At 41.5% G+C, this 23,762-nt stretch overlaps 1 protein-coding gene across 1 annotated transcript in view; it reads left to right on the top strand.

Moving 5' to 3' along the window:
* Positions 1–23,762, top strand: part of LOC144635160 (uncharacterized) — a 335,656-nt gene that overhangs the window by 209,507 nt on the left and 102,387 nt on the right. The window contains exons 4-5 of the mRNA XM_078494218.1: positions 11,308–12,831; positions 12,931–14,367. Of these exons, the coding sequence (XP_078350344.1) occupies positions 11,308–12,831; positions 12,931–14,357 (2,951 nt within the window). The 3' untranslated portion in view covers positions 14,358–14,367. The remainder of the gene's footprint in view (positions 1–11,307; positions 12,832–12,930; positions 14,368–23,762) is intronic.

Genomic DNA, 23,762 nt, shown 5'->3' with positions numbered 1-23,762 from the left:
GTTATGTTTCTTTTCTGGAATCATTGTTTTAATTTCCTTGCCAAATGTGTCGTTGTATGGCTACTTCAGAGAAATCAAGGATACATCCATTTTCTTTCCTAAAACTTAACCTTACACACTATTGAACCAAACATCAACAGACGAGTATAACACAGCAAAAGAAACTGATTTTTAATCGGTTTGTAAGCTATGTTTTCCTCAAACGATGTGATGTAAATTGCGAAATATCCTTATTTTCAAAAACTGTTTAACAGAATCGTTTTAACCATTTGTGCGTTTTCGTTTCAACTGCATGGTTAGTTGCGTCCTTGAAGAATAATTCTAAATCGGTCTTTTGGGACCTCTACTGTACAGTGAGCTTACCTTTGTCAACAATATTATTGTAATGAAACACATATAAGATGAGGGTTCCAGCGCAGAAGTTTAAGCCGTTTTTTCCCCGAAACTCGGCTCCCATTCTCACCTCGTTTCGGGGAAAACCGCTTAAACTGCTGCGCCCAGAACCCTCATCTTATTTGTGTGTAACGCAAACAGCATAACAATGAAGCGCGCGACTTCGCGGTCCAGTGAAGCGGATGTGACACAGAAAATATTTTTATTGAAGCAATGTCTGCACTGACTATATACAAAAGTGCGCCAGAATTATTTTCTATTGAACAAGTACTGTATCATCACAAGTGTATATGCCAAAATGGCAGCCGCAAGATATTCGTCCGATGTTCTGCAAACGTTTTACGGCCCAATAAACATAAGCTTACCTCCATCGCTGGCAGAAGAGTCAACAATTAACAGCAGTTGTTCGAGAGCTTTATCCCCAGGGGGGTACTCCGGCTTGTAAATGACGGGGATGATCGAATGGAGGCAAAACTCAGGACCCAAAAAAATCCCTAAGTCTTCCGACATTACCCAAAAAAATCCCTGGACCAAAAATAACCCCTAAAAAATCCCTTGTCAAATTACTCCTAAATTGCCAGGAGGGGCAATAACATAACACAGAGAACGCTTGTTTTGTTTATACATCATACCATAAATACGCCAAGGCCGCGCCAAGGCACTTTAGTTTGTTTTTAATACCCCAAAAAATCTTCTATCTAAATCAAGTCACCCAAAAAAATACTTGCCAAATTTTCCAACCCAAAAAAATCCCGGAATCGAAAATTTCAAACCCAAAAAAATCCTTCGATCATCCCCGTCATTAACAAGCCGGAGTACCCCCCCTGGGGCTTTATCGTGGCGCACCTTTTTCTTCAAGTGCAGTTTTGTCACCCCCGCCGAGCGCCGTCGCAAGATAATTGCCACCGATAAAAGCAGCGGCGTTTAACAAAGCCCCATCAACCATAATCGCGATGCCATGGTGTTATATATCACTGTCTTTTTTTTTCAAATCATTAATTTCAGGCGCTTGTGGGGAGGATTTTTTGGTCCTCGAGGTACTGTTTGAGCGCAATGCTGCCCGCCATGACGGCAGTGAACTTCGCGTAGTTCATCGCACTGCCTCTGGGGTCAGAGGTAAAATTCTCTTTTACAACCATTTTTTGCGACCCAGTCGAGGCCGGCGGCGAAACCAGTGAGAGTAGCAGCGTCTATGATGGTCTTAACAAGCTTGTTGTCGGACATAGTAGCGTTTGATAGTATAGCAATACATACAAAAGTTTCAAACAAAATTTAATCTGTTTCTTCTGCGTCCGTGTCATATAAGGTGGCATTCAAAAGATCGCGGACTGTATGAAAAACCTTTACGTTGAAGTCGTACCATATCAGCCCGATACCGAAAATGACAGCGGAAGAGAGAAGAACTTGGGGAACGTCAACTTTCTTCATGTCAATATGATGAGAGGTGTCCTTTTATAATCCATATGTATTACATCTTTGGGCTGTGTAGCGCGAGCAGGTTGTGGCTCAACACGCGCAGGTTCAGGCTTTTGTTTGCTGAATACGGTCTTGAGCTCTTCACGTTTGTAATAAATCCCGACAAATGAAACGATTAAGCTGCCGGGGCTGGCTCAGGGGCCGCGGTGGTGGCTTCCGCCTTGTTGTTTGCGATAATGCTTACAGCCTCAGCTAATTTTTTTTCTGTTCTTCGCGGGGCAGCCGCCTTTTTTCAGCAATCAATTTCAGCAATTTGCCTGCAGCCACACGCTTGAGTTTTTTTGCGCGCTGCGTGGTTTCGAGTGGTTGTAGTTGGAGTTGGAGTTGGAGTTGTCGCTTGCTGTGTGATATCGACCTGTGAATTTGCTGTCTGGGACTCGCCCTGCGAATGTGCGCTCTCGGATTGTTCGGTAGACATCTTGCAACAAAGGTGTATGTTAAGCAAATATAATAATGCTTAGCAATTATTCAAAATTTGTTTGCAATTATTCAACAGTTGGTGAGGATTGCTCAGCAATTACTCAAAATTTGTTTGCAATTATTCAGCAGTTGGTGAGGATTGCTCAGGTATTTCTTCCAAGTTTTTCTTCGTCCTCTCTCTCCAAATGCGAGTTAAAATCAATGGGTTTTGTGGTAATCAGCGCCGCGTTGGCCGCGGCAAGAAACCGGCCGCACTTCAAACCAAGGCTGCCGGCCAGATTGGAGAGCTCTTTGTTTATAATGTAATCGTTTCTGAGTTCTTTTTGATAAGCGTCGATGTCTTTGATGTTAACGGACATTCCGACCACTTTGGTTACAAGAACAATGCAGCTGTCGATCATACTTGCTGTTGTCTTTGAGCCCACGTATGTCTCGTACCTTTTGGTGTATTTCTCAACATCTTTGTCGCTCAGTCGCTTAACCTGCTCATGTGTTAACTGCACTCCGGTAGCCTCTTTGTCTTTACCTGTAGATACCAGCACGGCCAGCTGCTCACAAGGAGCAGGAATGTCAGGTCCGGGGACGGTTAAGTTGGTTAAGTCTGGCACAATACTACAAGCTGGCCCAATTGACGACTCGGCTTGAAGTTGGTTCATAACTTCTGCTAACACGACCTCTTCTTCAGTCATTGTGTAATTAGCAACAATATATACAGCTTTATTTTTTTTAATTCAAATATGACTTAACCCCGTAGGGGTGGCGAAGCGAGAACGCAAAATAAGAGAACTTTCGCTCTTTCAGCTTTGAAATCAGACCTTTGTACTCATCGTGGGAGAGTTCGCCGGTGTAATCATCAAAAATTGCCTTCGTGGTTTTAGGCCGAGGGAGTGTAAAATAGATCGATAACCGCCACGTTCTCCCGGAAGGAAGGTGTGATGCTGGTTATTTTCTGAGTCAGCACCCAAACGCTGATGCCGATATGTCGAGCAGAAAAGCCAAGATTCACCAGCTGGCCTGAGCGCCCTTTCGCATCTTTAGAGGCTGCACAGTCATCGAGGATTTTGAGCGTGTTGGTGCCCTCGAAAAACCAGCTCACGAGTTTCAACCAATTTTCCACATCGTGCTGCTCGCATATTATCACAAACCTTCGTGGATCATTTTCACCAATTCGGTGGTAGGTCTTGTTGTGCGCGAATGTCGGACAGATGACCATGATGTAGGCGAACTTGCCGCAGAAAGGGCCGTAGATCTGGATATCAGATATCAATTCCTTCAAGTCCGTTGTTGTACAGCATGTTTGCTGACTTTTGTCAGGTCTGGGTTTAAGTACGTTTCTAACTTCCTTGTACCAGCAATATGGGGCTCGACAAATAGGAGCAAGATGCCTTTCAGAGACTTTCTCTGTGGGTTGACCGTTAGATTCAGCCTTGTGTCAGTGCCTTTTGCGAATGTCACCACTTACGGCCCGCTGGATGTGATCATATGCAAATTCTTTGCCACTTGCATAAACACTGCGCGCTTCATCTGCCAGTGTATTGCTGCGTATCATCTCGTACTCTAGCTGAATGTTTGTCAGCTTGTATTTCAGTTTTGATGGATCGGAGCCTCTAACGACCTGTGAGGCCGGCGCAAGTTTCAGTTCAAAACCAAGATCATTGAAGAGAACCTGTGGATAAAATGCCCCGTGGTCGGTTAGAATCTGGTGGTCAAGCCGGATCCTGTATTTTGTTCCGTAAATCTCGCTCAGTTTGTTTTCTGTGTAGACGCAGGATGTTTTCTTATAACCAGCATTTGAGCGAATTTTGTTGAGGACCTCAATCTGAATGCCATCAAGCAACATGTTGTGTCGCTCCTCCTTCGATAGGAAAAGTATATCTTGTAAATGTCAAAACCTACTGTGTCCTGCAGGACGGTGCCTGCATACTTCACGGTCAGTTTGTCAACGAGAGATCGGCTGACGTTATCAACAAGAAGGTTGTTGACATGGCGTCCACTCAAATTGATGTTAAAGCGCAGCGCCAGTAAGCCAGGCACGATGACCTCGTTTTCGTTCAGCTTGGGCACCGAGACACAGCGTTTCCTCCGGATTTACCTCCGTGCGGTCAAAAGTTTTACGCTTGACAGCGCGCTCGGCTTTCAGTGCGCCGAGACTTTTCTCGTTGTGCGTTGGCCGAAGGTTTGCTTGCACAGCCATGTTTAAAATACGAGCATAATTAAATGTTAAACTGAAAATTAAATCGAAAATATAATTACGCAATGGCAGAAGGCGGTGGTCATTTTGGATACGAGGACACTGCTTTAGACCATAACGGTCATAATGATAACGATGATGATGAACAAGAATCGACACAACCCGCCGGTCGATGCATCCACACCGAACAACACGAAATGCAAACAATGCAGCACGAACAGAGCGGGCTGCCAGACACCTTCTACGAAGAAACACTTTTTCTTGACAGTGCGAAATCAATGAGCGAAAGGGCATGGAATGCTCTAAAAAGGGTGTTTCCAAAAAGCTCATCAACAAATCTTGAAGCCTCTTACAGTCTAAAGGGCAGATTACAAGTAAAAATGGTCGGATCTAGTTAAAAATTATATGACCTTTTCACCACAAAAAGGAGTACAGGTGAACAACAGCTAAATCCAAATATTTCAAAAGAAATCAGAAGAGAACTTGGTCAGATGTCAGAAGATTCCCTGGAAAGAGAGAATGAAAATATAAGAGAGGATCTCGAAAGATATAATGAAAATATAAGAGATAAGAGCAAAGATTAATAGAATCTGAAAAACAACTTCAAGAGGCCCAAAAACTCGCATCGGAAAAAGAAAAATCCGCCCGAAAATTGCAAGAACTGAGAAATAGATTAGAGCAAACTCAAGCAAGAATCACCCAGCTTCAAGATGAACTGGTTCAAATCTTGAAAAATGAGGCAAAACTGCGCAGACTGCAGCAACTAAAAAAGATTATCAAAAGGATCTTGACAGCGCAAAAAAAGAGGTGTCGGCTCTCGATAAACAAGTAAAAAGGATGGCCAAAGAAAAAGAAAAGGTTGACCGACTCAGGGCAAGCCTCGCGGCCAAAAAGAGAGAAAGAAACACCCTGAAAAAAGGCTCAACACCACAAGAACGTTGGATGAGCTGAAAGAGTTAAAAGAGCAAGAAGCCGAGATGTAGCGCCAAAACGAGGAAGATAGGGAAGTTATCAACGAAGAAAACGCCTCCTCTACGGAAAAACAAGCCGCGGAAGAAAGAGTTGCGGAAAGAACTGAGGAGCTCCTGCGTTTGCAAACGCAGACTAAGGAAAGAGAAAGGGAGCTTCCACTTCGTGAGAGGATCAAAGAGATCTTCAAAAAATATGGCGTGACAGTGACAGCAATCTTTCTTGCTGCTGGTGTCACGATTGGTGCTGTAATTGGTGCCATTACCAACTCTTTGAAGGCCACTGGCAAAGCGTTGGGAAAAGGCCTGATAAATGTTGGCTGAAAGGTGGCATCAGCTCTGTCAGGGCTCGATTGTGAGCTTTCTTTTCAAAGCCGCTGCTCAAGCCATCGGTTTTCTGGCTGAGCACACCTGGCTGCTTGTCCTTGCTGTGGTAGCCTTCCTTGTTGAAAAATACATAAAAAAGCGTCGTTAACGTATTAGGGTGTAAATCAAAGCTGCAGCTCCCACGGCGCCAACAGAGACAGCTGCTTTGTTAATTTCATGTGTCTCACTGCCAGAGCCACTGCCGGCAGACTTGCCGGCGTCAGGCTCTGTGACTTCTTGGCCCGCAGGTGATCAGTTAGTTCTGCAGCATGTGTTGGATCTTTTTTTGATTCAGCTGTTGCCGCTTTGTGAATTGGGTTAGAAGGGTGGCTGTTTGGCGGGTTAATTTTCGATTTCCCACCAGCTACGAGTTGAAGAGCCGCTTTTTTTTGTGCTTATATTAACTCCGTTGTTTATTCCAAGCTTCATGCCTTGCACGGCTTGTTTAAGCTGGTTGTTGTGTCCAGCCGTGCTTTCTGTATTTATCAACATTCTCGCGGGCATCAGCCAGGCCCCCGGACACACGGCAAGGTTGAGCCTCACCTTTGCCTCGTCAATGGCAAGTTGGTAGCGTTGTACCGACTTCGCAAGATCTGGCTGCCTTATTGCATCCTCTACCAAGACAAGGAACTCACTTTGCGCTTCCTTTGCGCGTCCACCTGAGCCAAGTATGCTGCTTCTAACGTTGACCTGAGAACCTAAAACGCAATAAACAAAAGCCTCGATTGATTGGTTTATTCGCCGCAAACCTGCCTGTGTCAACCCTTCTGCGCCGTTGGGACAAAACCAGTCTGCTTGTGGAATGTGCTTGTGCATACGCAGCATCATCTGGTTCAATGTAGTAAATCAGGTTACCTTTGGTTGCTGCTCCACCTTCGTCGCTGAATAAATTGTAACCAGGATAATCAGCTCAGAATTAGTTGGCCCTCTGTTGGTGACATATAAACGTCGCCCAATCCGTTGTTTGCTCCTCTTGTCAAACGAAAATCGCTTGACGGGTCAACACCGAACTCAGCGCATATTCTTTTGTAGGAAGCCACGTCGTACTTGTTGTCGTACACATTCGGCGGAAACTCAGATTTAAGTGATCTTTGTCGAAAATCTCTCGACTAATACCACAGCCCGTTGTCGCACACTAGACAGCAAAGTTAAACTGCTGCGGCCAGTAGCTCACATTAGGATCGGCAGGCCATTTTCTTGATGACTCTTTTCCTATGGTATGTTTAAGTTTAGTTTTTTGAAATATCTCTCTGAATTTTGTCGTAAAGTATTTGTCGGATGTAGCGTATATTTTCATTTCTCCGCTGAGAATTTTTTTCAAACTTGGTGCTGGGTTGTGAAAGCCAACCGCGGGAAAAGGCAAAGATGAGCCTTTTCTTCCGCTTGGTGTCAGCTGTTGTGGAAAGCCGCCTGAAGACTGAGTCAACCCGAGCGCTTTTTTTTCATATCTTCACTCCAGTATTTGCTGTCCGAGCCAAAAACATTTAACAAATGGTCAGGGCCTACCTTATAGTAAATGTCGGCTGTCGCTGTATGGTTGTATGCGAACTCAACCTGTACAACAAATTTGTTCTTGTCTGCGTTTGGGTATTTATTCAGAAAAGGTGCCCACGCCTTTTCTTGTGCTGCAGTAGCAATTTTATCAACTTGCGGTGTTTGCATCCATTTCATGAGAGCCTGCATTTTGCATATTTGAAGAAAGATATATTTTTAATACGAATAACAATGGTCGTGCCCACTGTTGTTGCGTCCTCAAACCCCCTGTATATTTTGACCAACCAATTCCACGACCTCAGTTCATAAAATTATTGTCATGTAATCTCTCAAAGTTTTGGTTTAATTTTAAAGAAGATGGAATTTTTTTTTTGATGAACATAAAAGCCGGTTGATGTGCCATTTTTAGCTGGTCATTACACTCTCGAAAGGTTGGCGAATAATTGAAAACTAATTTTTACAAACATCGTATTGAATTGCCCACAGATGTTAATACACCACTTGGTCAGCTTGTAATCACAAATGCTCAGTTTAAAAAAATAATTCTCGATCTTAATATGTCTAATTTACTACTAGGAATCAATCAGTAATGTTTCGCATTTGGGAGCTAGAACTTATATAAAAAGATTAAACTCGCCCACAACTTATTTCATGCATTGCGATTTAGTTGACAGAGAACAGAACCTTTTTAATGGTAAACCATCTACTGTTTTTGCTTGTTTTAACACCCGAGGAAAAGCTTACGAAAAAATTCATTACCAAAACACATATCTTAATATCTCGCGTGCCGTGTCTTCTGATAAATTTGTAAACAGCTTGACTATTTCCGTTAGAGACGACCGTGCGACCTGTTCAATTTCAATAATTTTCCTAGTTACTTCGAATAAGAAATAAATTAACAGATCAATTGAAAAATAAATATGTCTTTCATATACAATGTCTTCAGTAAACGTATTACCAAGCGCACCTGCCGAGATCGAAACACGACTCTATCCAAGCCTCCCCGCAACAACAAATGCCGAGAATTTCCGGCTAACTGAAATAAGTAAAATTGAAAAAGAAATATCTGATAAGGTTGAGCATCACAGGCTTGTGTTAAAAAAATATAAAAAAAGTCCGGAATGTGATTCACTATTTCGTGGTCTGTCTTGGCGCCGTGACGGCAGTTCTGTCTTCTGGGGCTTTTGCAACATCACTTACCGATGTCGGAATTGTCATCCGCGCGCCTGTTGCCGCAGTAGCAGCTTTATCAGGTGTTGCTTCCACTGGCCTGCCAGAAGGAAGCTTAAACGTAAAGTTAATAAGCACTTAAGAATCCATGCTCTGGCTGTTTCAAAACATGACTCAAAAACAGCTCTGTCTCACAAGCTCTTGATAATAATCTTGATAATAATCTTGTTTCCGACACGGAGTTTAAACTCGCCAACTTATAGAGACTTAACGCTCAAACTTCGCACAAAAACAAACAAATTCACGCCAGCCAGATCTTGAAATTCATTCAAAAAAAGGAATTCGGGATGAATTTTCAAAAAAAACTTGCCTAGTCCAGCACAAATTTGAACTAAATTTTGAGCGAAAAAAACGCAAAATTATCTGTAAGTCTTATTAAAAACAGATGAATGTGTTACACCGCGTTACCTTCACGCGTGTCGTTGCGTGACTGGGTTACGTTACTATCACGCGTGACGTTGCGTGACAGGTCACACAAAGGGACAAAACCCTTGTCGGGGGGTGCTCGTTTGGCTGTTCTTGCCTAGCCCCGGCTAGGACTTTATCCCGCCGCTGACAAAGCGGCTGTCACCATTTTACCTCTGGGAGCGAGGTTTGAAATCCCGAGGGATTTCTGAGCACCCCCCTGTTACCAGTAGGGCCGAGGCGGGCTGAACTGAGGGTACTTTCCCACTGGAAGGAGTTCCCCTATACCTCGTAATTCACCGTGGCACAAGCCCTCAAACAGGATTCAAATGGTGGCCGACCATTACCTCCCTAAGGCTTCACCAGTCAGTGAACTAACAATTACATTTGCACAATCACTCTATATATATTGTTCACTTTGCCTCTTTGTAAACTTGTGGTACCCTTTCTCTGTCCTGTACCAAAATTTCGCAATATTTGGACACATACGCATGCGCTTTTGGGCAGAGGGATGATGTCAGCATAATTAGAGACTTGGCAAATAAATTATAGCCAACAGCTTCTGAAGGCCAAAATGCTCGTGCTTTTCCATGCGATTTGTTTTATTTTCACTGAACTTTCTACACCTGTTTGGCAGAACGAGGCCAGATGGATAACATATCAAGTCGTTGAAGCCATGCGAGAAGCAGAGGAAAATTAAACAGGCTCGATTGAGTCCCTTGTTCAAGGAAGATCAAAAGATTCGATCGAACGATCGCTGTGTACAAATGTTGTTATTTCTCGTTTTTTTACTCCTCGCATAACTTCGCCATCCTCTGTGGGGGCAAAAAAAACTTACAGCGCGTTAACTGAGCGTATTTGTTTTGTAAATTTTGTTTTGGTTTCGTTTTCTTTGGCCCAAACACTAAAATCGCCAGTCGTCGGCCATGCTGTGTACTGCTCGTCCAGGGACTGGGAAATATAAACATTTGGTTCCGGTATTTCTGAGAAAAATGTCACGCAACTCGCATATTTCAAAACAAAAACAGTGAAACCAAACTAAGGTTAGTATCGTTGCCGCTCAGTAAAATTTCTGCAAGTGTCGCATTAATGGCAAAACAAGACCTTAACGATTTGTGCTCGACGCCTCTTTAATTACCTGATGCACCTCATCCCAGCCCATAGCCACTAGGCCTTTCTCGATTATGCTAGCATTTTCTTCGGAATTTTTTGGGAAAACGAGCATTTTTTTTCGTTTTTTCTTGAAAAATAATTGCTAGCATTTTCTATCATTTTTCATGACTGTGATCCAGATTTCAGCACTCAGAACTCAGAAGGATAAATAATCCTAAAGTTTCACAATTTTGATTACTTAATTTGATTGTTGTCTGTCTGTTTCGACTGTTTGTGCGTTGTGTTACTTGTTTACTTGTGTTGTGTTACTTGTGTGTGTTTTTTAATTTTTTAAAAAATATTTTTTTTTATTTTTTTTAAATATTTTTTTTTAAAAATATTTTTTTTTATTCTTTTTTTAAATAATTTTTTTTTTTTATAAACAAACAATTATTAAGTATCACCTGTTGTTGATATGAGCATATAATGTAAGAGTTTGTACGTTTTGTTTGAAATAAAACAAAGCTTTCTTTGGAATTCAAGTGGCATTTTTAAAAGAAATCAGGCATTATTTTAGCATTTTTTGGCTTTATGCGAGAATTTCTAGTAGCATTAAATGCCAGTTTTACTAGCATAATCGAGAAAGGCCTAATAGCCACTCGCTGCCTCATTTTTATGGCAAGATACTCCTTTGTAAATTATCTCACGAAGCTCTGGAGGAAGGTTTTGAATGAAGGTAAGCTTCATTGGGCCGTAAAACGTTTGCAGAACATCGGACGAATATCTTGCGGCTGCCATTTTGGCATATACACTTGTGATGATACTTGTTCAATAGGAAATAATTCTGGCGCACTTTTGTATATAGTCAATGCAGACATTTCTTCAATAAAAATATTTTCTGTGTCATATCAGCTTCACATGACCGCGAAGTCACGCGCTTCGTTTTTATGCTGTTTGCGTTACACACATATAAGATGAGGGTTCTGGGCGCAGCAGTTTAAGCGGTTTTTTTCCCCGAAACGAGGTGAGCATGGGAGCCGAAAACTCTAATGATAAACCATAAAACTACGCACGAATTTCATAAGCACTTTAACAATAGGGCCAAAGCCCAATTAAAAAATACTCGCATACGATACCTCAATCAAGCTACAAAATATTATATTTATACATTTCATGTTTACTAGGTGTGTACTTGAGGAGAGGCACGCAAATTGGTCACGTGAATATAAGTATATAAAATGATTAAAACAAAGATAGAGAACTACAAGCAAGATCTTGACATTGCAAAACAACTAGGGAACAGAGCTGGAGAAAGCCGTGCTTATGCCAGTCTTGGCAATGCCTACAAGTCCCTGGGTGATTTCAAACAGGCTATAGATTACCATACGAAAGCTCTTAGCATTGCAAAAGAACTTGGGCAGAGAGATGGAGAAGGACGTGCTTATTGCAATCTTGGCAATGCCTACCAGTCCCTGGGTGATTTCCAACAGGGTATAGATTACCATACGAAACATCTTAGCATAGCAAAAGAACTTGGGCAGAGAGATGGAGAAGGAGCTGCTTATGGCAATCTTGGCAATGCCTACAACTCCCTGGGTGATTTCCAACAGGCTATAGATTACCATACGAAACGTCTTAACATTGCAAAAGAACTTGGGCAGAGAGATGGAGAAGGACGTGCTTATGGCAATCTTGGCAATGCCTACCAGTCCCTGGGTGATTTCCAACAGGCTATAGATTACCATACGAAAGCTCTTAGCATTGCAAAAGAACTTGGGCAGAGAGATGGAGAAGGACGTGCTTATTGCAATCTTGGCAATGCTTACGATTCCCTGGGTGATTTCCAACAGGCTATCGATTACCATACGAAATATCTTAACATTGCAAAAGAACTTGGGAAGAGAGATGGAGAAGGTCGTGCTTATGGCAATCTTGGCAATGCCTACCAGTCCCTGGGTGATTTCCAACAGGCTATAGATTACCATACGAAACATCTTAGCATAGCAAAAGAACTTGGGCAGAGAGATGGAGAAGGACGTGCTTATTGCAATCTTGGCAATGCCTACCAGTCCCTGGGTGATTTCCAACAGGCTATAGATTACCATACGAAAGATCTTAGCATAGCAAAAGAACTTGGGCAGAGAGATGGAGAAGGAGCTGCTTATGGCAATCTTGGCAATGCCTACCAGTCCCTGGGTGATTTCCAACAGGCTATAGATTACCATACGAAACATCTTAGCATAGCAAAAGAACTTGGGCAGAGAGATGGAGAAGGACGTGCTTATTGCAATCTTGGCAATGCCTACCAGTCCCTGGGTGATTTCCAACAGGCTATAGATTACCATACGAAAGATCTTAGCATAGCAAAAGAACTTGGGCAGAGAGATGGTGAAGGAGCTGCTTATGGCAATCTTGGCAATGCCTACAAGTCCCTGGGTGATTTCCAACAGGCTATAGATTACCATACGAAACATCTTAGCATAGCAAAAGAACTTGGGCAGAGAGATGGAGAAGGAGCTGCTTATGGCAATCTTGGCAATGCCTACCAGTCCCTGGGTGATTTCCAACAGGCTATAGATTACCATACGAAAGATCTTAGCATAGCAAAAGAACTTGGGCAGAGAGATGGAGAAGGAGCTGCTTATGGCAATCTTGGCAATGCCTACCAGTCCCTGGGTGATTTCCAACAGGCTATAGATTACCATACGAAAGATCTTAGCATAGCAAAAGAACTTGGGCAGAGAGATGGAGAAGGACGTGCTTATTGCAATCTTGGCAATGCCTACCAGTCCCTGGGTGATTTCCAACAGGCTATAGATTACCATACGAAACGTCTTAACATTGCGAAAGAACTGGGGCAGAAAAATGACGAGGCCCGTGCATGTTACTCTTTAGGTTGCGATTTGGAATTAACGGGTGCCTTACATGAAGCTCTTGATTATTATCGATACAGTGTTCAATTGTACAATGAGGTCAGAAGTCTTCTTCAGTCTGAGGATAAATGGAAAATATCCTTTCGTAATGCGAGTCAACATGCCTACAATGCTCTGTGGAGAACACTACTGCGGCTTGAAAAGCGCGAGGAGGCTTTGTGTGTTGCTGAGGAAGGACGAGCACAGGCCTTGATGGATCTCATGAAATTGCAATATCACTCCGAAATACTAGCGTCCGAGTCATCTGAATCTAAAGCAACGATCACTGACATCTTGACTGGGATATCCACGCAGACAGTATTTATAGCACTCGAAAGTAACAGAATCAATTTATGGGTACTCACGGGCACAGATATCCATTTTCAGAAAAAGAGCATCGAAGATGTCTCCTCGCTAATGAAAAAAGCTTTCGAAGAAATTGGTGTTGGTTATCATGTTAAATGCGAAAATCGTTCATTGGATGACCAGGAAGGAGATTTAACACTCAACGAAGAATCTTGTCAGGAAGTAGCAGAAAGCAAAAGCAATTCTCTGCGCCTCTTGTTTGATGCTGTGTTTAGCCCAATTGCAAACTTGCTTAAAGGCGATGAATTAATCATTGTGCCGGATGGTCCACTATGCTTGGTTCCATATGCTGCGTGTGCTGATGTGGCTCCCAGTTACATCAATGAATCTACCAGGATCCGCATTCTTCCCTCGCTTACAACTTTAAAACTGATCACAGATTGTCCAGAGGGCTACCACAGTAGGAATGGGGCGCTTCTTGTGGGAGATCCATGTTTGGCGGAAGTTAAAGGAAAGCGCGGCAAATTGAAGCCTTTGCCATGGGCCCTAAAAGAAGTGGAGATGATAGGCGAGATTGTTAACACCAAACCATTGACGGGAAGAGAAGCAACGAAAGACGAGGTGCTTAAACAAATAAGCTCCGTTGCCTTGGTACACATTGCAGCCCACGGTGACATGGAAGCTGGCGAAATTGCTTTGGCTCCAAATCCCACCAGGAAATTCAAGAAGCCACAGGAGAAAGATTACATGTTAAAAATGTCAGATGTGCAAGCTGTTCATCTGCGAGCGAGGCTTGTTGTGCTTAGCTGCTGTCACAGTGCTCAAGGGAGAATTACTCCTGAGGGTGTGGTCGGTATTGGCCGGGCTTTCTTGGGCGCTGGTGCGCGTTCTGTTCTGGTGTCACTCTGGGCAATTAATGATGAAGCTACTATGGAATTCATGAAAAGTTTCTACCAACATCTCGCACGCGGTCATAGTGCCAGTGTGGCTCTTAACCGAGCTATGAAATATCTACGAGAGTCAGAGAAGTTTGGTGCTGTAAAGCACTGGGCTCCGTTTGAACTAATCGGAGATGACGTCACGATTGAGTGCGGAGAAAATTAATTAAAGCATTGTAAGTGACACTTCTTTAAATTTCTTTATGACCAAGTATATTAACAGTGTTAATTTTTTGATTGATGGTGTGCTTTGTGAATCTCTTCTTAAAAGTCTGTCAGTTGTTAGTTGTTAAATACCATAAAAAGAGGGTCACCATGCCCCAGGGGTCTCTTTTCCCGCTTCGTGATCGAGCGAAATATTTGAACCTCGAGAATTAGAAAAAGGTACCCCTCAGGCAGTATGCGAATGCCGTCAGTATTAAATTACTGCAGAAACCCATAAGGGTTGAAACGTGTAACGCGCGCGCACAGCGTTTGAAAATTCATTTTGCTAAGCACCATATTTGGAAATACGAAGAATTTGTACGCGAATGCTTTATACACGTAATGAACAGACACACGCAACATAATTTTTGGTTTTGCGGTAAGTTGCTTGAATTTCGACCTAAACGCCGTAAATTTCTTACAGAAACTAAAGAAATTCATTAAGTGTATCGAGGCGAAGTTCTCCGGCTTTCCTTACTTTTAAGGGACTCCCGCTATATAGGGAAAACAGCTGTCTAAATGTTCGCGCAAAATCTGTAAATGACGAATTTAGACTACGCAATTTCTGTAAAGAACGAAGAAATTTGTATGTACAGAGGTCGCTACGATAACACTTTTGATTTGTTAGTGCGAAATATTGCCTTCTTTTACTCGTTCTAAATTTGTTAATTTGAAAAAAATTGCCTTCTTTGACTCGTTCTTAATTTGTAAATTAAAAGTAAATTCACTTACCGTTAAAAATACGTGACTATCTTCTTAATAAATTCGCCATTTGTTGACGCCATTTTGCGCGAGCATTAAGACAGTTGTTATCTATATAGCGCGGATTAGATCTAGAGCGTCCGTAGATCTAATCCGGAGGTCGTGGGTTCAAATCCCGCCGGGGTCAGAGATTTTTCTTTGCCCCGCGGGAACCCTCCCAAATTTCCTTTAACAGGGTGTATATCCGAGGGGATTTGGTGTATCGGCAGTATTGCCTACTACCGGCACTCCAACACATTAAAAAAATAATTATTTAATATCCTATTTAAACGGGTGCCACGCGGTCCTATCTATATCTCTATCACTTGTATACTGACCGCGACTCACTACCTAAATTACCCCGACCTGCTCCCGTACTGGCCTCGTAGCTCAGTCGGTAGAGCGTCCCTAGATCTAATCCGGAGGTCGTGGGTTCAAATCCCGCCGGGGTCAGAGATTTTTCTTTGCCCCTCGGGAACCCTCCCAAATTTCCTTTAACAGGGTGTATATCCGAGGGGATTTGGTGTATCGGCAGTATTGCCTACTACCGGCACTCCAACACATTAAAAAAATAATTATTTAATATCCTATTTAAACGTTTCTCGTGCATGATTTTCCAAATATGGTACTTAGTGTAAACGAATGTGCAAACGCTTCGTACAATGCGAATTATAGGGAGTTATACGTTTCAACCCTTATGGGTTTCTGATTACTGGCTATGTACTACTTAATTGCTATTTCTTATTGTTACTAAAGCGGCCTTTTTGAAGTTTTAATACGGCTGTGATTGTGATTTTTAATTTCCAGCACTCAAAACAAACGTGCCGGATCAGTGAGTATAAAGTTATGAGTATTAATTTCAAAGTAGTTCTTACTGACAAGTCTATATCGCTTATAGATTGCCTTATGTTGCAGACGCTGAACATCAAGTACCGAAAAAACTACTCGACGAGCAGTTAAAACAAGTTTTTATATCCTTTTTTCAGTGTTTGTATCCCTTTCTTTCATATGATAAAGTAGCCAAATTCTACATTGTTCTGCGGTCATTCTATTGGCGATGGATTAAGTAACAATTGCCTGACGGTGAGTCTGTTAGGAAACCTGTTAGGAAAAATAGACAAAAGGTGTAATATAGAGAAACTTGTTTGTTTAGAAGTTGATCTGTTCACTTCTAAGTTAACAACCTTCGCTCGGTTTTTAATTGTCTGAAAATAGAAACCAGGACTCTTTCAGTGCCGTAGCAAGGGGAGGGGCCGGGGGGAGGGGGGCGTGCCCCCCAGTTTTTTTCCAAAAGGTAAAAACAGACCTGTATGAAATGTTGATAATATAATTTTATCTTCCGAGAGGTTTGAAACAATAACGTTTGTACTTCTTTTCATTTTTTAACGTACGTAGGGTGATGCACAACAATATTAAACAGCCAAAAACTAAACTAAACTTTGGGAAGTTTTCAAAAAACGACCTGCCGATGAAGTCTACGTTTGCCTCTAAGGCAACTCAGACAGTTTAACTAACTAACTAACTATGAAGACAACTATGATGACTCTAAAAAGTAAAACATTTGCTGGTTTCAAGATACAGAGACAGTCGGTTTTCTATTTTGTAATTGACCTTGCAAGTGTTACACTCTCTTCAATGTGCATTGGTTTGCTGAGACAGTGTAGCAAGAAAAAATCTTGGAGAACGGCGCTGGAAATAGCATTTCCAAGCCTCTAGATTTCAAAATTTTCTGGGGGGGGGGGGGAGGAAATGCCCCCAGACCCCCCACACTTATTTTACCCTTGCTACGGCACTGTCTTCCTAATGTCTTTTTTCTCTTTTTATTACAAATCATTGCAAATGTCACTCCAGAATTTCGACAAAATACCTAGGTCCATATAAGCTGCTTTGCAAATACTGTACTAGTAGTATTTGCTTTTATAACATTTTGAAACATCGTATTTTAAATTTGAAAGGCGAGTTACCAGGATATAACGTAACTATCGCGAAACCTAATGACGGTGTAGCTTAGTTAGGATGAAATAAGAACGTATTTAGCCCAAGTAGGCTTATTAAGGACACTAAACAAGAAGCTCGCGAATTTTCTCGACTTTCTTTCTAGTAACGAATTTGCTTCTTGAACCTTATTATAAACAAGTGTATTGTGATTGAGAAAAAGAATTCACAATATTTACACTTATATTTGTTATTGCTTATATTTCCTGCCATATATTTAAAGTAATAACTTGACATGAAATGTTTTTGTCTACAGAGGATAAGTAAACAGGGGTTTTTGAGTAGAAATTGTGATTGAAGTTTTCGTTTTAGGATTTTCCATTTAAAAGCGAATTGTCACTTCTGTAGTTTAGTTTTAATGACCAAAAGACAAAACAAGGTCTCGTGTGGTATTACCAGTATCATTTTTACTGTTACTCTAATGTAACATTTCGAAACATTAGTAATTTGCCATTTTATAGGTTATTAGCCTCGTAACCATTGCTCATGTGAAAATTGGCAAATAAACAGAGAAAAACAAGTGAAGTTTAGTTACGGGACTTCAGTTTACAGCAATAAGAGTTGGAGTTTTGTAAACAGAGATTTATAATTCAAGTGCTTTATTTTAATCGCATTTTATTTTCGAACCTTATTTGATTTGTACTTGTATGACTTTTATTTTAGAACCTTTTAGGTGGGTACGTATTAAGGGGCGGATCCAGGATTTTTCAAAGGGGGGTGGCTGTTTTCCAATATTTTTGTTTGCTATATTGTTCAAGCGCCAGTTTTTTTATGGGGGGGTTTCAGGCTTTTAGCCAGGTTTTTGAAAGAGGGAGTGCAAATTATTTTGGGTCTGAGGCCCATATTTCATGGAGCCATAGGCTTTGTTGAAGCCTCTTAGACGTGATTTCCGCGATTCTGAGCAGCGTTATATAGCTATCAATTAAGTTATTAAACTACTGTTTTTCCTTGATAATTTGACAAAAACTTATATTCTTTCCTCAACTTATATACCTTGAGTTATATTTCGAAGAAAAAGTACAATTCTTACAGAGAAATGAACAGTGATTGAAATTTAAAATTTGGCAGGCCACGAACTTGCAGGAAAGAACAGATTTGCGTTGTTTTGCTCACCCACGTGCGTGGAAATTTTGAGCCCTTGGCAAAGTGGCCTGGGGACAACTTTGGCGACTTTGCTTGCTTGTGAAATCGCGTCGATGCGAAAAAACGGTAAGAAAACTCGCTTAAAAAAGATGTAAATGGAGAAGAAAATCATTCCAGCAAGGCTAAAACAACTCTTGAAAGCTAAAAGGAATCTATTTTTTTAAAATTATACACACATGTTTCGTTACATTAAGCCAGAAGTTCGAAAAACAGGCTGTCGAAAATCTCCTATTTTGGAAAAATGGCCGTCCTTAACTTTGAACGGCCGTCTGACTATGAAAGGTGGATGAACATTGTCCTTATTTTCTATTTTAAAAGTTTAGTTTCATTTTTCTGGTGGATCAAGGGGGGTGGCTAGCCACCCAATCCACCCCCCCTGGATCCGCCCCTGGTATTCTCTTTTCCTGATTTGTTGAAATTACGTCAGAGACGAATAATCATGTAAGGTAATTATTAACAGACTTTGAATACTGTCACTGGCAGAGGCGGATACAGGGGGGGGGGGGGGGGGTGAGGGGTCGTGCCGACCCTGCAACCAATAATAGAATGAATTGCTTTATACGTTAAGTTGTCTCACTTCCACCAATTGACTGATTGTCAATTTAGGAAAAGATAATGTGCATTCCGAGGCATGTAGAAAAACGACAAATAACTATCGTTATTTTTCACATGGCTCGTTTTTCTTTGTTCTTCCAGGCTGATTATATTGAATAAACCCCGCTAATTAGCAACTGTTTGAAAAGATGGGGCGGCTTTGATTGTAACAGGGGAGAGCGGGGCTGATATCTAATATTCCCCTAGGGGATTATCAACTTTAATAATCCCCTAGGGGAATATTACGATAATATTCCCCTCGTAGCAAAGCCACAAGCCTCGCATAATAAACAAAACACAACTTTACTTTAATAACGTTATGATTTATTTTACCTTGACTGTTGTTACATTTTAAATACTACTGAGCAATTGCTTAATTGAAAACACGAGAAATGCGTTCCGGTACTCATGCCTCGACGTTTGCTCTTTTTCATAATTCCGTTGCAGTTCAATCCGTTCGATTGCTAACACAATCCAAACATTCAAACACCAAACGTTTACCTTTTTTAGTGTTCTTCGGGATCCTTTCACTGTTCCTGGCCAGCAGCTCTTTAATTTGTCATCTTCGACGATGATATCTCTAGCCTCTTCGACGTTTTCTTCCCATTTGTTTCCGCCTGGTTAAAGCTAAACAACCCTTCTGTCGCCTCCTAAGTGCTAAACTGAGCGTTTTCGCAGTCCTCTTCGAGATTCTTTGAGGATAGCAATTTCTCCAAGTTATTACCTGGATTTGCCGCAAAATAAAAACTTTCCTTCGCAGACTCGCTCACCTCTGCCAACTTTGCAGTAAAGTGGTGAAAAATGTGGTTACAAAGTTGTCGGAACTATCAGGCAATTACAAAATCCCAATGCGTACTTTCGGAATCTTTAATCTATTGTTAAGCTTGTTTGGCAAGCATATTGATTGTTTTGGTCGGCGTATCAAAAACGAAAAAATAACCTGTTTATTATAAAATTTAAAAATGTGGAAACCCCAGTGCGTCTTTTCGGAACCTTTTTCCTGTTGTTAAGTGTGTGTCGGGAAAAACATTTCAGCGCACCTACATCAAAACAACGAAGAAAAAATCTTTCTTAACGTTTGAGCCATGTGAAAAATAAGCCGGTTATTCTTAGGCACCTCGGCGATATGTGATTTATTCACCTCGGGCTGCGCCCTCGGTGAATAAATCACATATCCCCTCGTTGCCTAAAAATAATCCTTACTTGTTACTGCTGTCCCTTTTAATCATGCAATTTTTGTTTGGTTTTCTGGTTTAGAAAAAGGGTAAACTACAGATTTATAACATGCCTTCGCAAACGCTTTTCGACTGCTAGAAATGGAGTTTTAGTGGGTAAAATTGGACTCCACTAGAAGCCCCCCTTTTAGGAATTGCTGGATCCGCCCCTGTACTGTCAGGTTAAGCTCAATGTAGTTGTGTATGGTCACTCAGTCTATAGTCTTCTAGGTGATTGTCGAATACAGTAACGGATAGCACAGTATGAAATCTGTTTCTCCGGAGTATATATCGTATATTTGTAACAAGTAATTAATAGCTTTCAAATTTCAAACGCGGACATGTTCGTCACGAATAGAATTCCTCGCGGCCTTATCAGGTCTTATCGGAGCTTGGTATCAGGATCGGGACTAGCTATGCGGCCTCTACAGTATGGGGCCCAGTTCTCGGCCACTTTTGACGTAAACTTGTATTTCTTACCTCAGAAGAACCGCAGGAACTTGAAATTTCGCTCAGAGCTTACTACATTATTCAGCTTTTTGTTGTAAAGCTATCGACCGGTCAATAATTAATTTGCCCGAGCAATAATAAAAATAAAAGCTCCGTTGGTGGGCCCAGTTCTCGGCCACCCGGACCCCAAAAAGCTTGTGCGTAATTTTCTGTATAAAAAGGCTCAATTAATTTCTGTAAACTTATTTATGTTATGTCGATCCCAAATTATTTTATGAGACTTTGTTTTACTTAGGAAAAGAAGGTTTTTAACGCGCCTAGTTGCTTGCCTATGTGCAGGGTCTGGCAAACCCGCAGAACTACGTTGTGTGACCAATGCATTTAGATGGTTTATTTTGCAGTGAAAAGATCTTGAAAGAGTTAGGCGTTGTAGAAATAATAGAAAAGACAAAAGTCAGCTCAAAACTTAGATATTTAATTGAACTTTATTTTTAAAACATTTCTTTCTTTCATTATTGCTGCAGCAGATGAAATTATATTAAAACAAAAGCACTAAACTGTGATAGCGAGCAGGGTGGCCGAGAACTGGCAAATACGCAAAAGTCGCACGAAAAATTTTGGAAGTAAATTAAGACCAAAATATACAACGGTTCAACAAAAAGTTAACTTAAGCAGAAAGCTGAATTATTCTAAGTTTTACATGCCAAAAATTAGCTCGTTTGGTAGGGGCTCACGGACAAAATACGAATTTAACTACATCCATGAATTTTAAGGAGCCGTAAACAAACAAGTTTTCGAAAAAACAAATTCACCTACCTTCGCATAAACTCGACCGTGTGAGCTTTCTGTAGCGAGTTGAAAGATCAAACTCAAGATACTAAGAGCACAAGAATCAGTCTATCGTTTGAAGGAAATAACTTTTTCTTTTAATTCAACTGTGGCGTGAAAAAACGCGTTGAACACAAAGTGGCCGAGAACTGGACCCGGCCGAGAACTGGGCCCCATACTGTATAGGTTGAGAGTTGTCACCGAACATGTGATAGTGGAATGCTGTAAGATTCCATAGGCGGCCGAGCATGGGGGCAGGGGGGCTGTAGCCCCAAACGAAGTTTTTATTTATTTATTTATTTATTATTTTTTTTTTTGGGGGGGGGGGGGGGGGGGGGGCTCAGCCCCCCACGTTTTGGTGCCGAAAATATCGCAAGCGCAGCATAAAATTGATATGTCAAGATATTCCGTCTCGTGAGAGAGTTGAAACATTTTCGAAACTTCCATGGAAGTCTTTGGGAAACTTTGTTTATCTTCGGAAAAGATCGACAAATGATCGGAAACGTTCGTATGGCCTTTGAACAACAATCGGAGAATCTTCGGAAATCTTCGGTCTAGAAACTGCCCAGGAAACAAAAAGTTGATAGAACTGAAAAAGTTGCTTCAAATATGAAAACCTGCCGAGTATTTTGGGACAGTCTTAGCCCCTGCACGTTCCAAAACGCTCCGCCGCCTCTGGATTCGTAAACGTCCAGGTATTCTTTCTCAGCATTTTTTTGAAAAACAAACATATTCAATGTTTGCAGCCGGGAACCTATCACCTAACATGTCCGTGTTTGAAATTTTCAAGATTAAGTCAATTATACCTTTGTGTTGCATGGACAATTGTAATCAGTGGTTATTAAAGTTGCATGGATGTAAATGTGATTGCAGTCATAGTTGTCAATGAAACGTTGTAAAGGGTACGTTGAGCCTGCAATTGGGCCAAGTGGCCCATCAAGCCAGAGCTTATCTCAGTTTCCGTAGCATTTAGTGACTAGAAGTATTGGATGGATGAATGGAATGGTAGTTCATCGCAGGTTTATTCCCAGCATTATATTAGCCGGTACCCATTTATACATCCGGGTGGTGAAAGGCACTGTGAGAATTAAGTGTTGTGCCCAAGAACACAAACAGAAAGACCTTGGCCAGGGCTCGAACCTGGATCGGTCCAAAATCCAGAGCGCCAACCAATTGATCACCCCCTCCCACTCCCCTCCCACTGCAGTCCTTTCAAAGGGGGAACCCGATAACTTTTCTGCAAAAGGCGAGTGTGGCCACGCTTTAAAACACGAGCAGAGGTCACTGAGCTCTCTCCCCTCCCTTTATCAGCCGTCCATACACGGTCTTGGAGCGATGGTTATGCATGGCCCATGTTTCGGTTGATGACTGCTGTGCCCAATTGCCAGTCAGCTCTTGAAGAACACACACAAAAAAAACAAACAATTAAGTAAACAAACGACCAAACAGAACGAAAACAGATACAAGACACACGATTCTCTTATGTTATTTTCCCCTTAATATAAACGTTGTCTCAGTAATATAAGCTGTCACTGATTTTCTTCCTAAAAACTAAACAAAATCCCTTAAATTATGCTTTGACCGTAGAAAATTGCTTCAGTTTTCTTCCATAAAAAGTTGCTCTGAACATTAAACAAGTTGCCAAAAAGCTTACTGAAGATGACCGCAAGTCGAAACGGGTCCCACAGGCCGAAAGGGGATGAGTAAATGGCTGGGAGATGTTTTTCCTTTTTGCGCCAGGGCGCATTTGTCTTTCATATTCTTTGAGCCTTTGCGGAAAGGAGAGCTACGGTAATTGGGAACAAAACAACTTAGAGAAAATTCAATAAAAAATTCAGCATTTCCTACAGACAACTATATAATATAGCTGTCACTAACATTGGTGTAGCAACGTAAATTTTTGAAAACAATGCCTGCGTTCATTTATTCAAAGGTGTTTTTGTGTGCTTTTTTGAGAGGCTGGGCAGAAGAGGTGGTCATATTATTGTAATGAAAAAAATAATTGCGTTTCAAGAATGGTTTAGTCCAATTTCTGAACTCTCCCTACCCGACACTATAGGGGAATTGAACCCTCCCCCCCCCCAGTAAGTTTAGCCGCTTTGTAGGGAGTTGTAGGGGGAGTGCAAGGACCGGACTAAGGTTTGTTAGGCTCATTTGTGAATTGAACTGAAAGTCGACTTTCATGGGCCTGGCTTAAACGGAAACTTTGATTTCCGACATCTTAAATCAAATACGTTTTAGAATAAAACAAACAAAAGCTAGCAAAAGCTAGCGGTTCCTAGCTTTAGGAACCGCTTTCTCGTACAAGTTTAATTTGTGCGACCAAGTAAATTTTGCAAACAAGCTAATCAAAGTTAAGAAGCTATTTAATTTATGGTCACAAAGGGATTTATCCCTGTATG

Source organism: Oculina patagonica, chromosome 13 (genome assembly GCF_052425735.1).
Source record: "Oculina patagonica isolate OP01 chromosome 13, crgOcupat, whole genome shotgun sequence".
Lineage (NCBI taxonomy): Eukaryota > Metazoa > Cnidaria > Anthozoa > Scleractinia > Oculinidae > Oculina > Oculina patagonica.
This window is presented reverse-complemented; position numbering and strand designations above follow the sequence as displayed.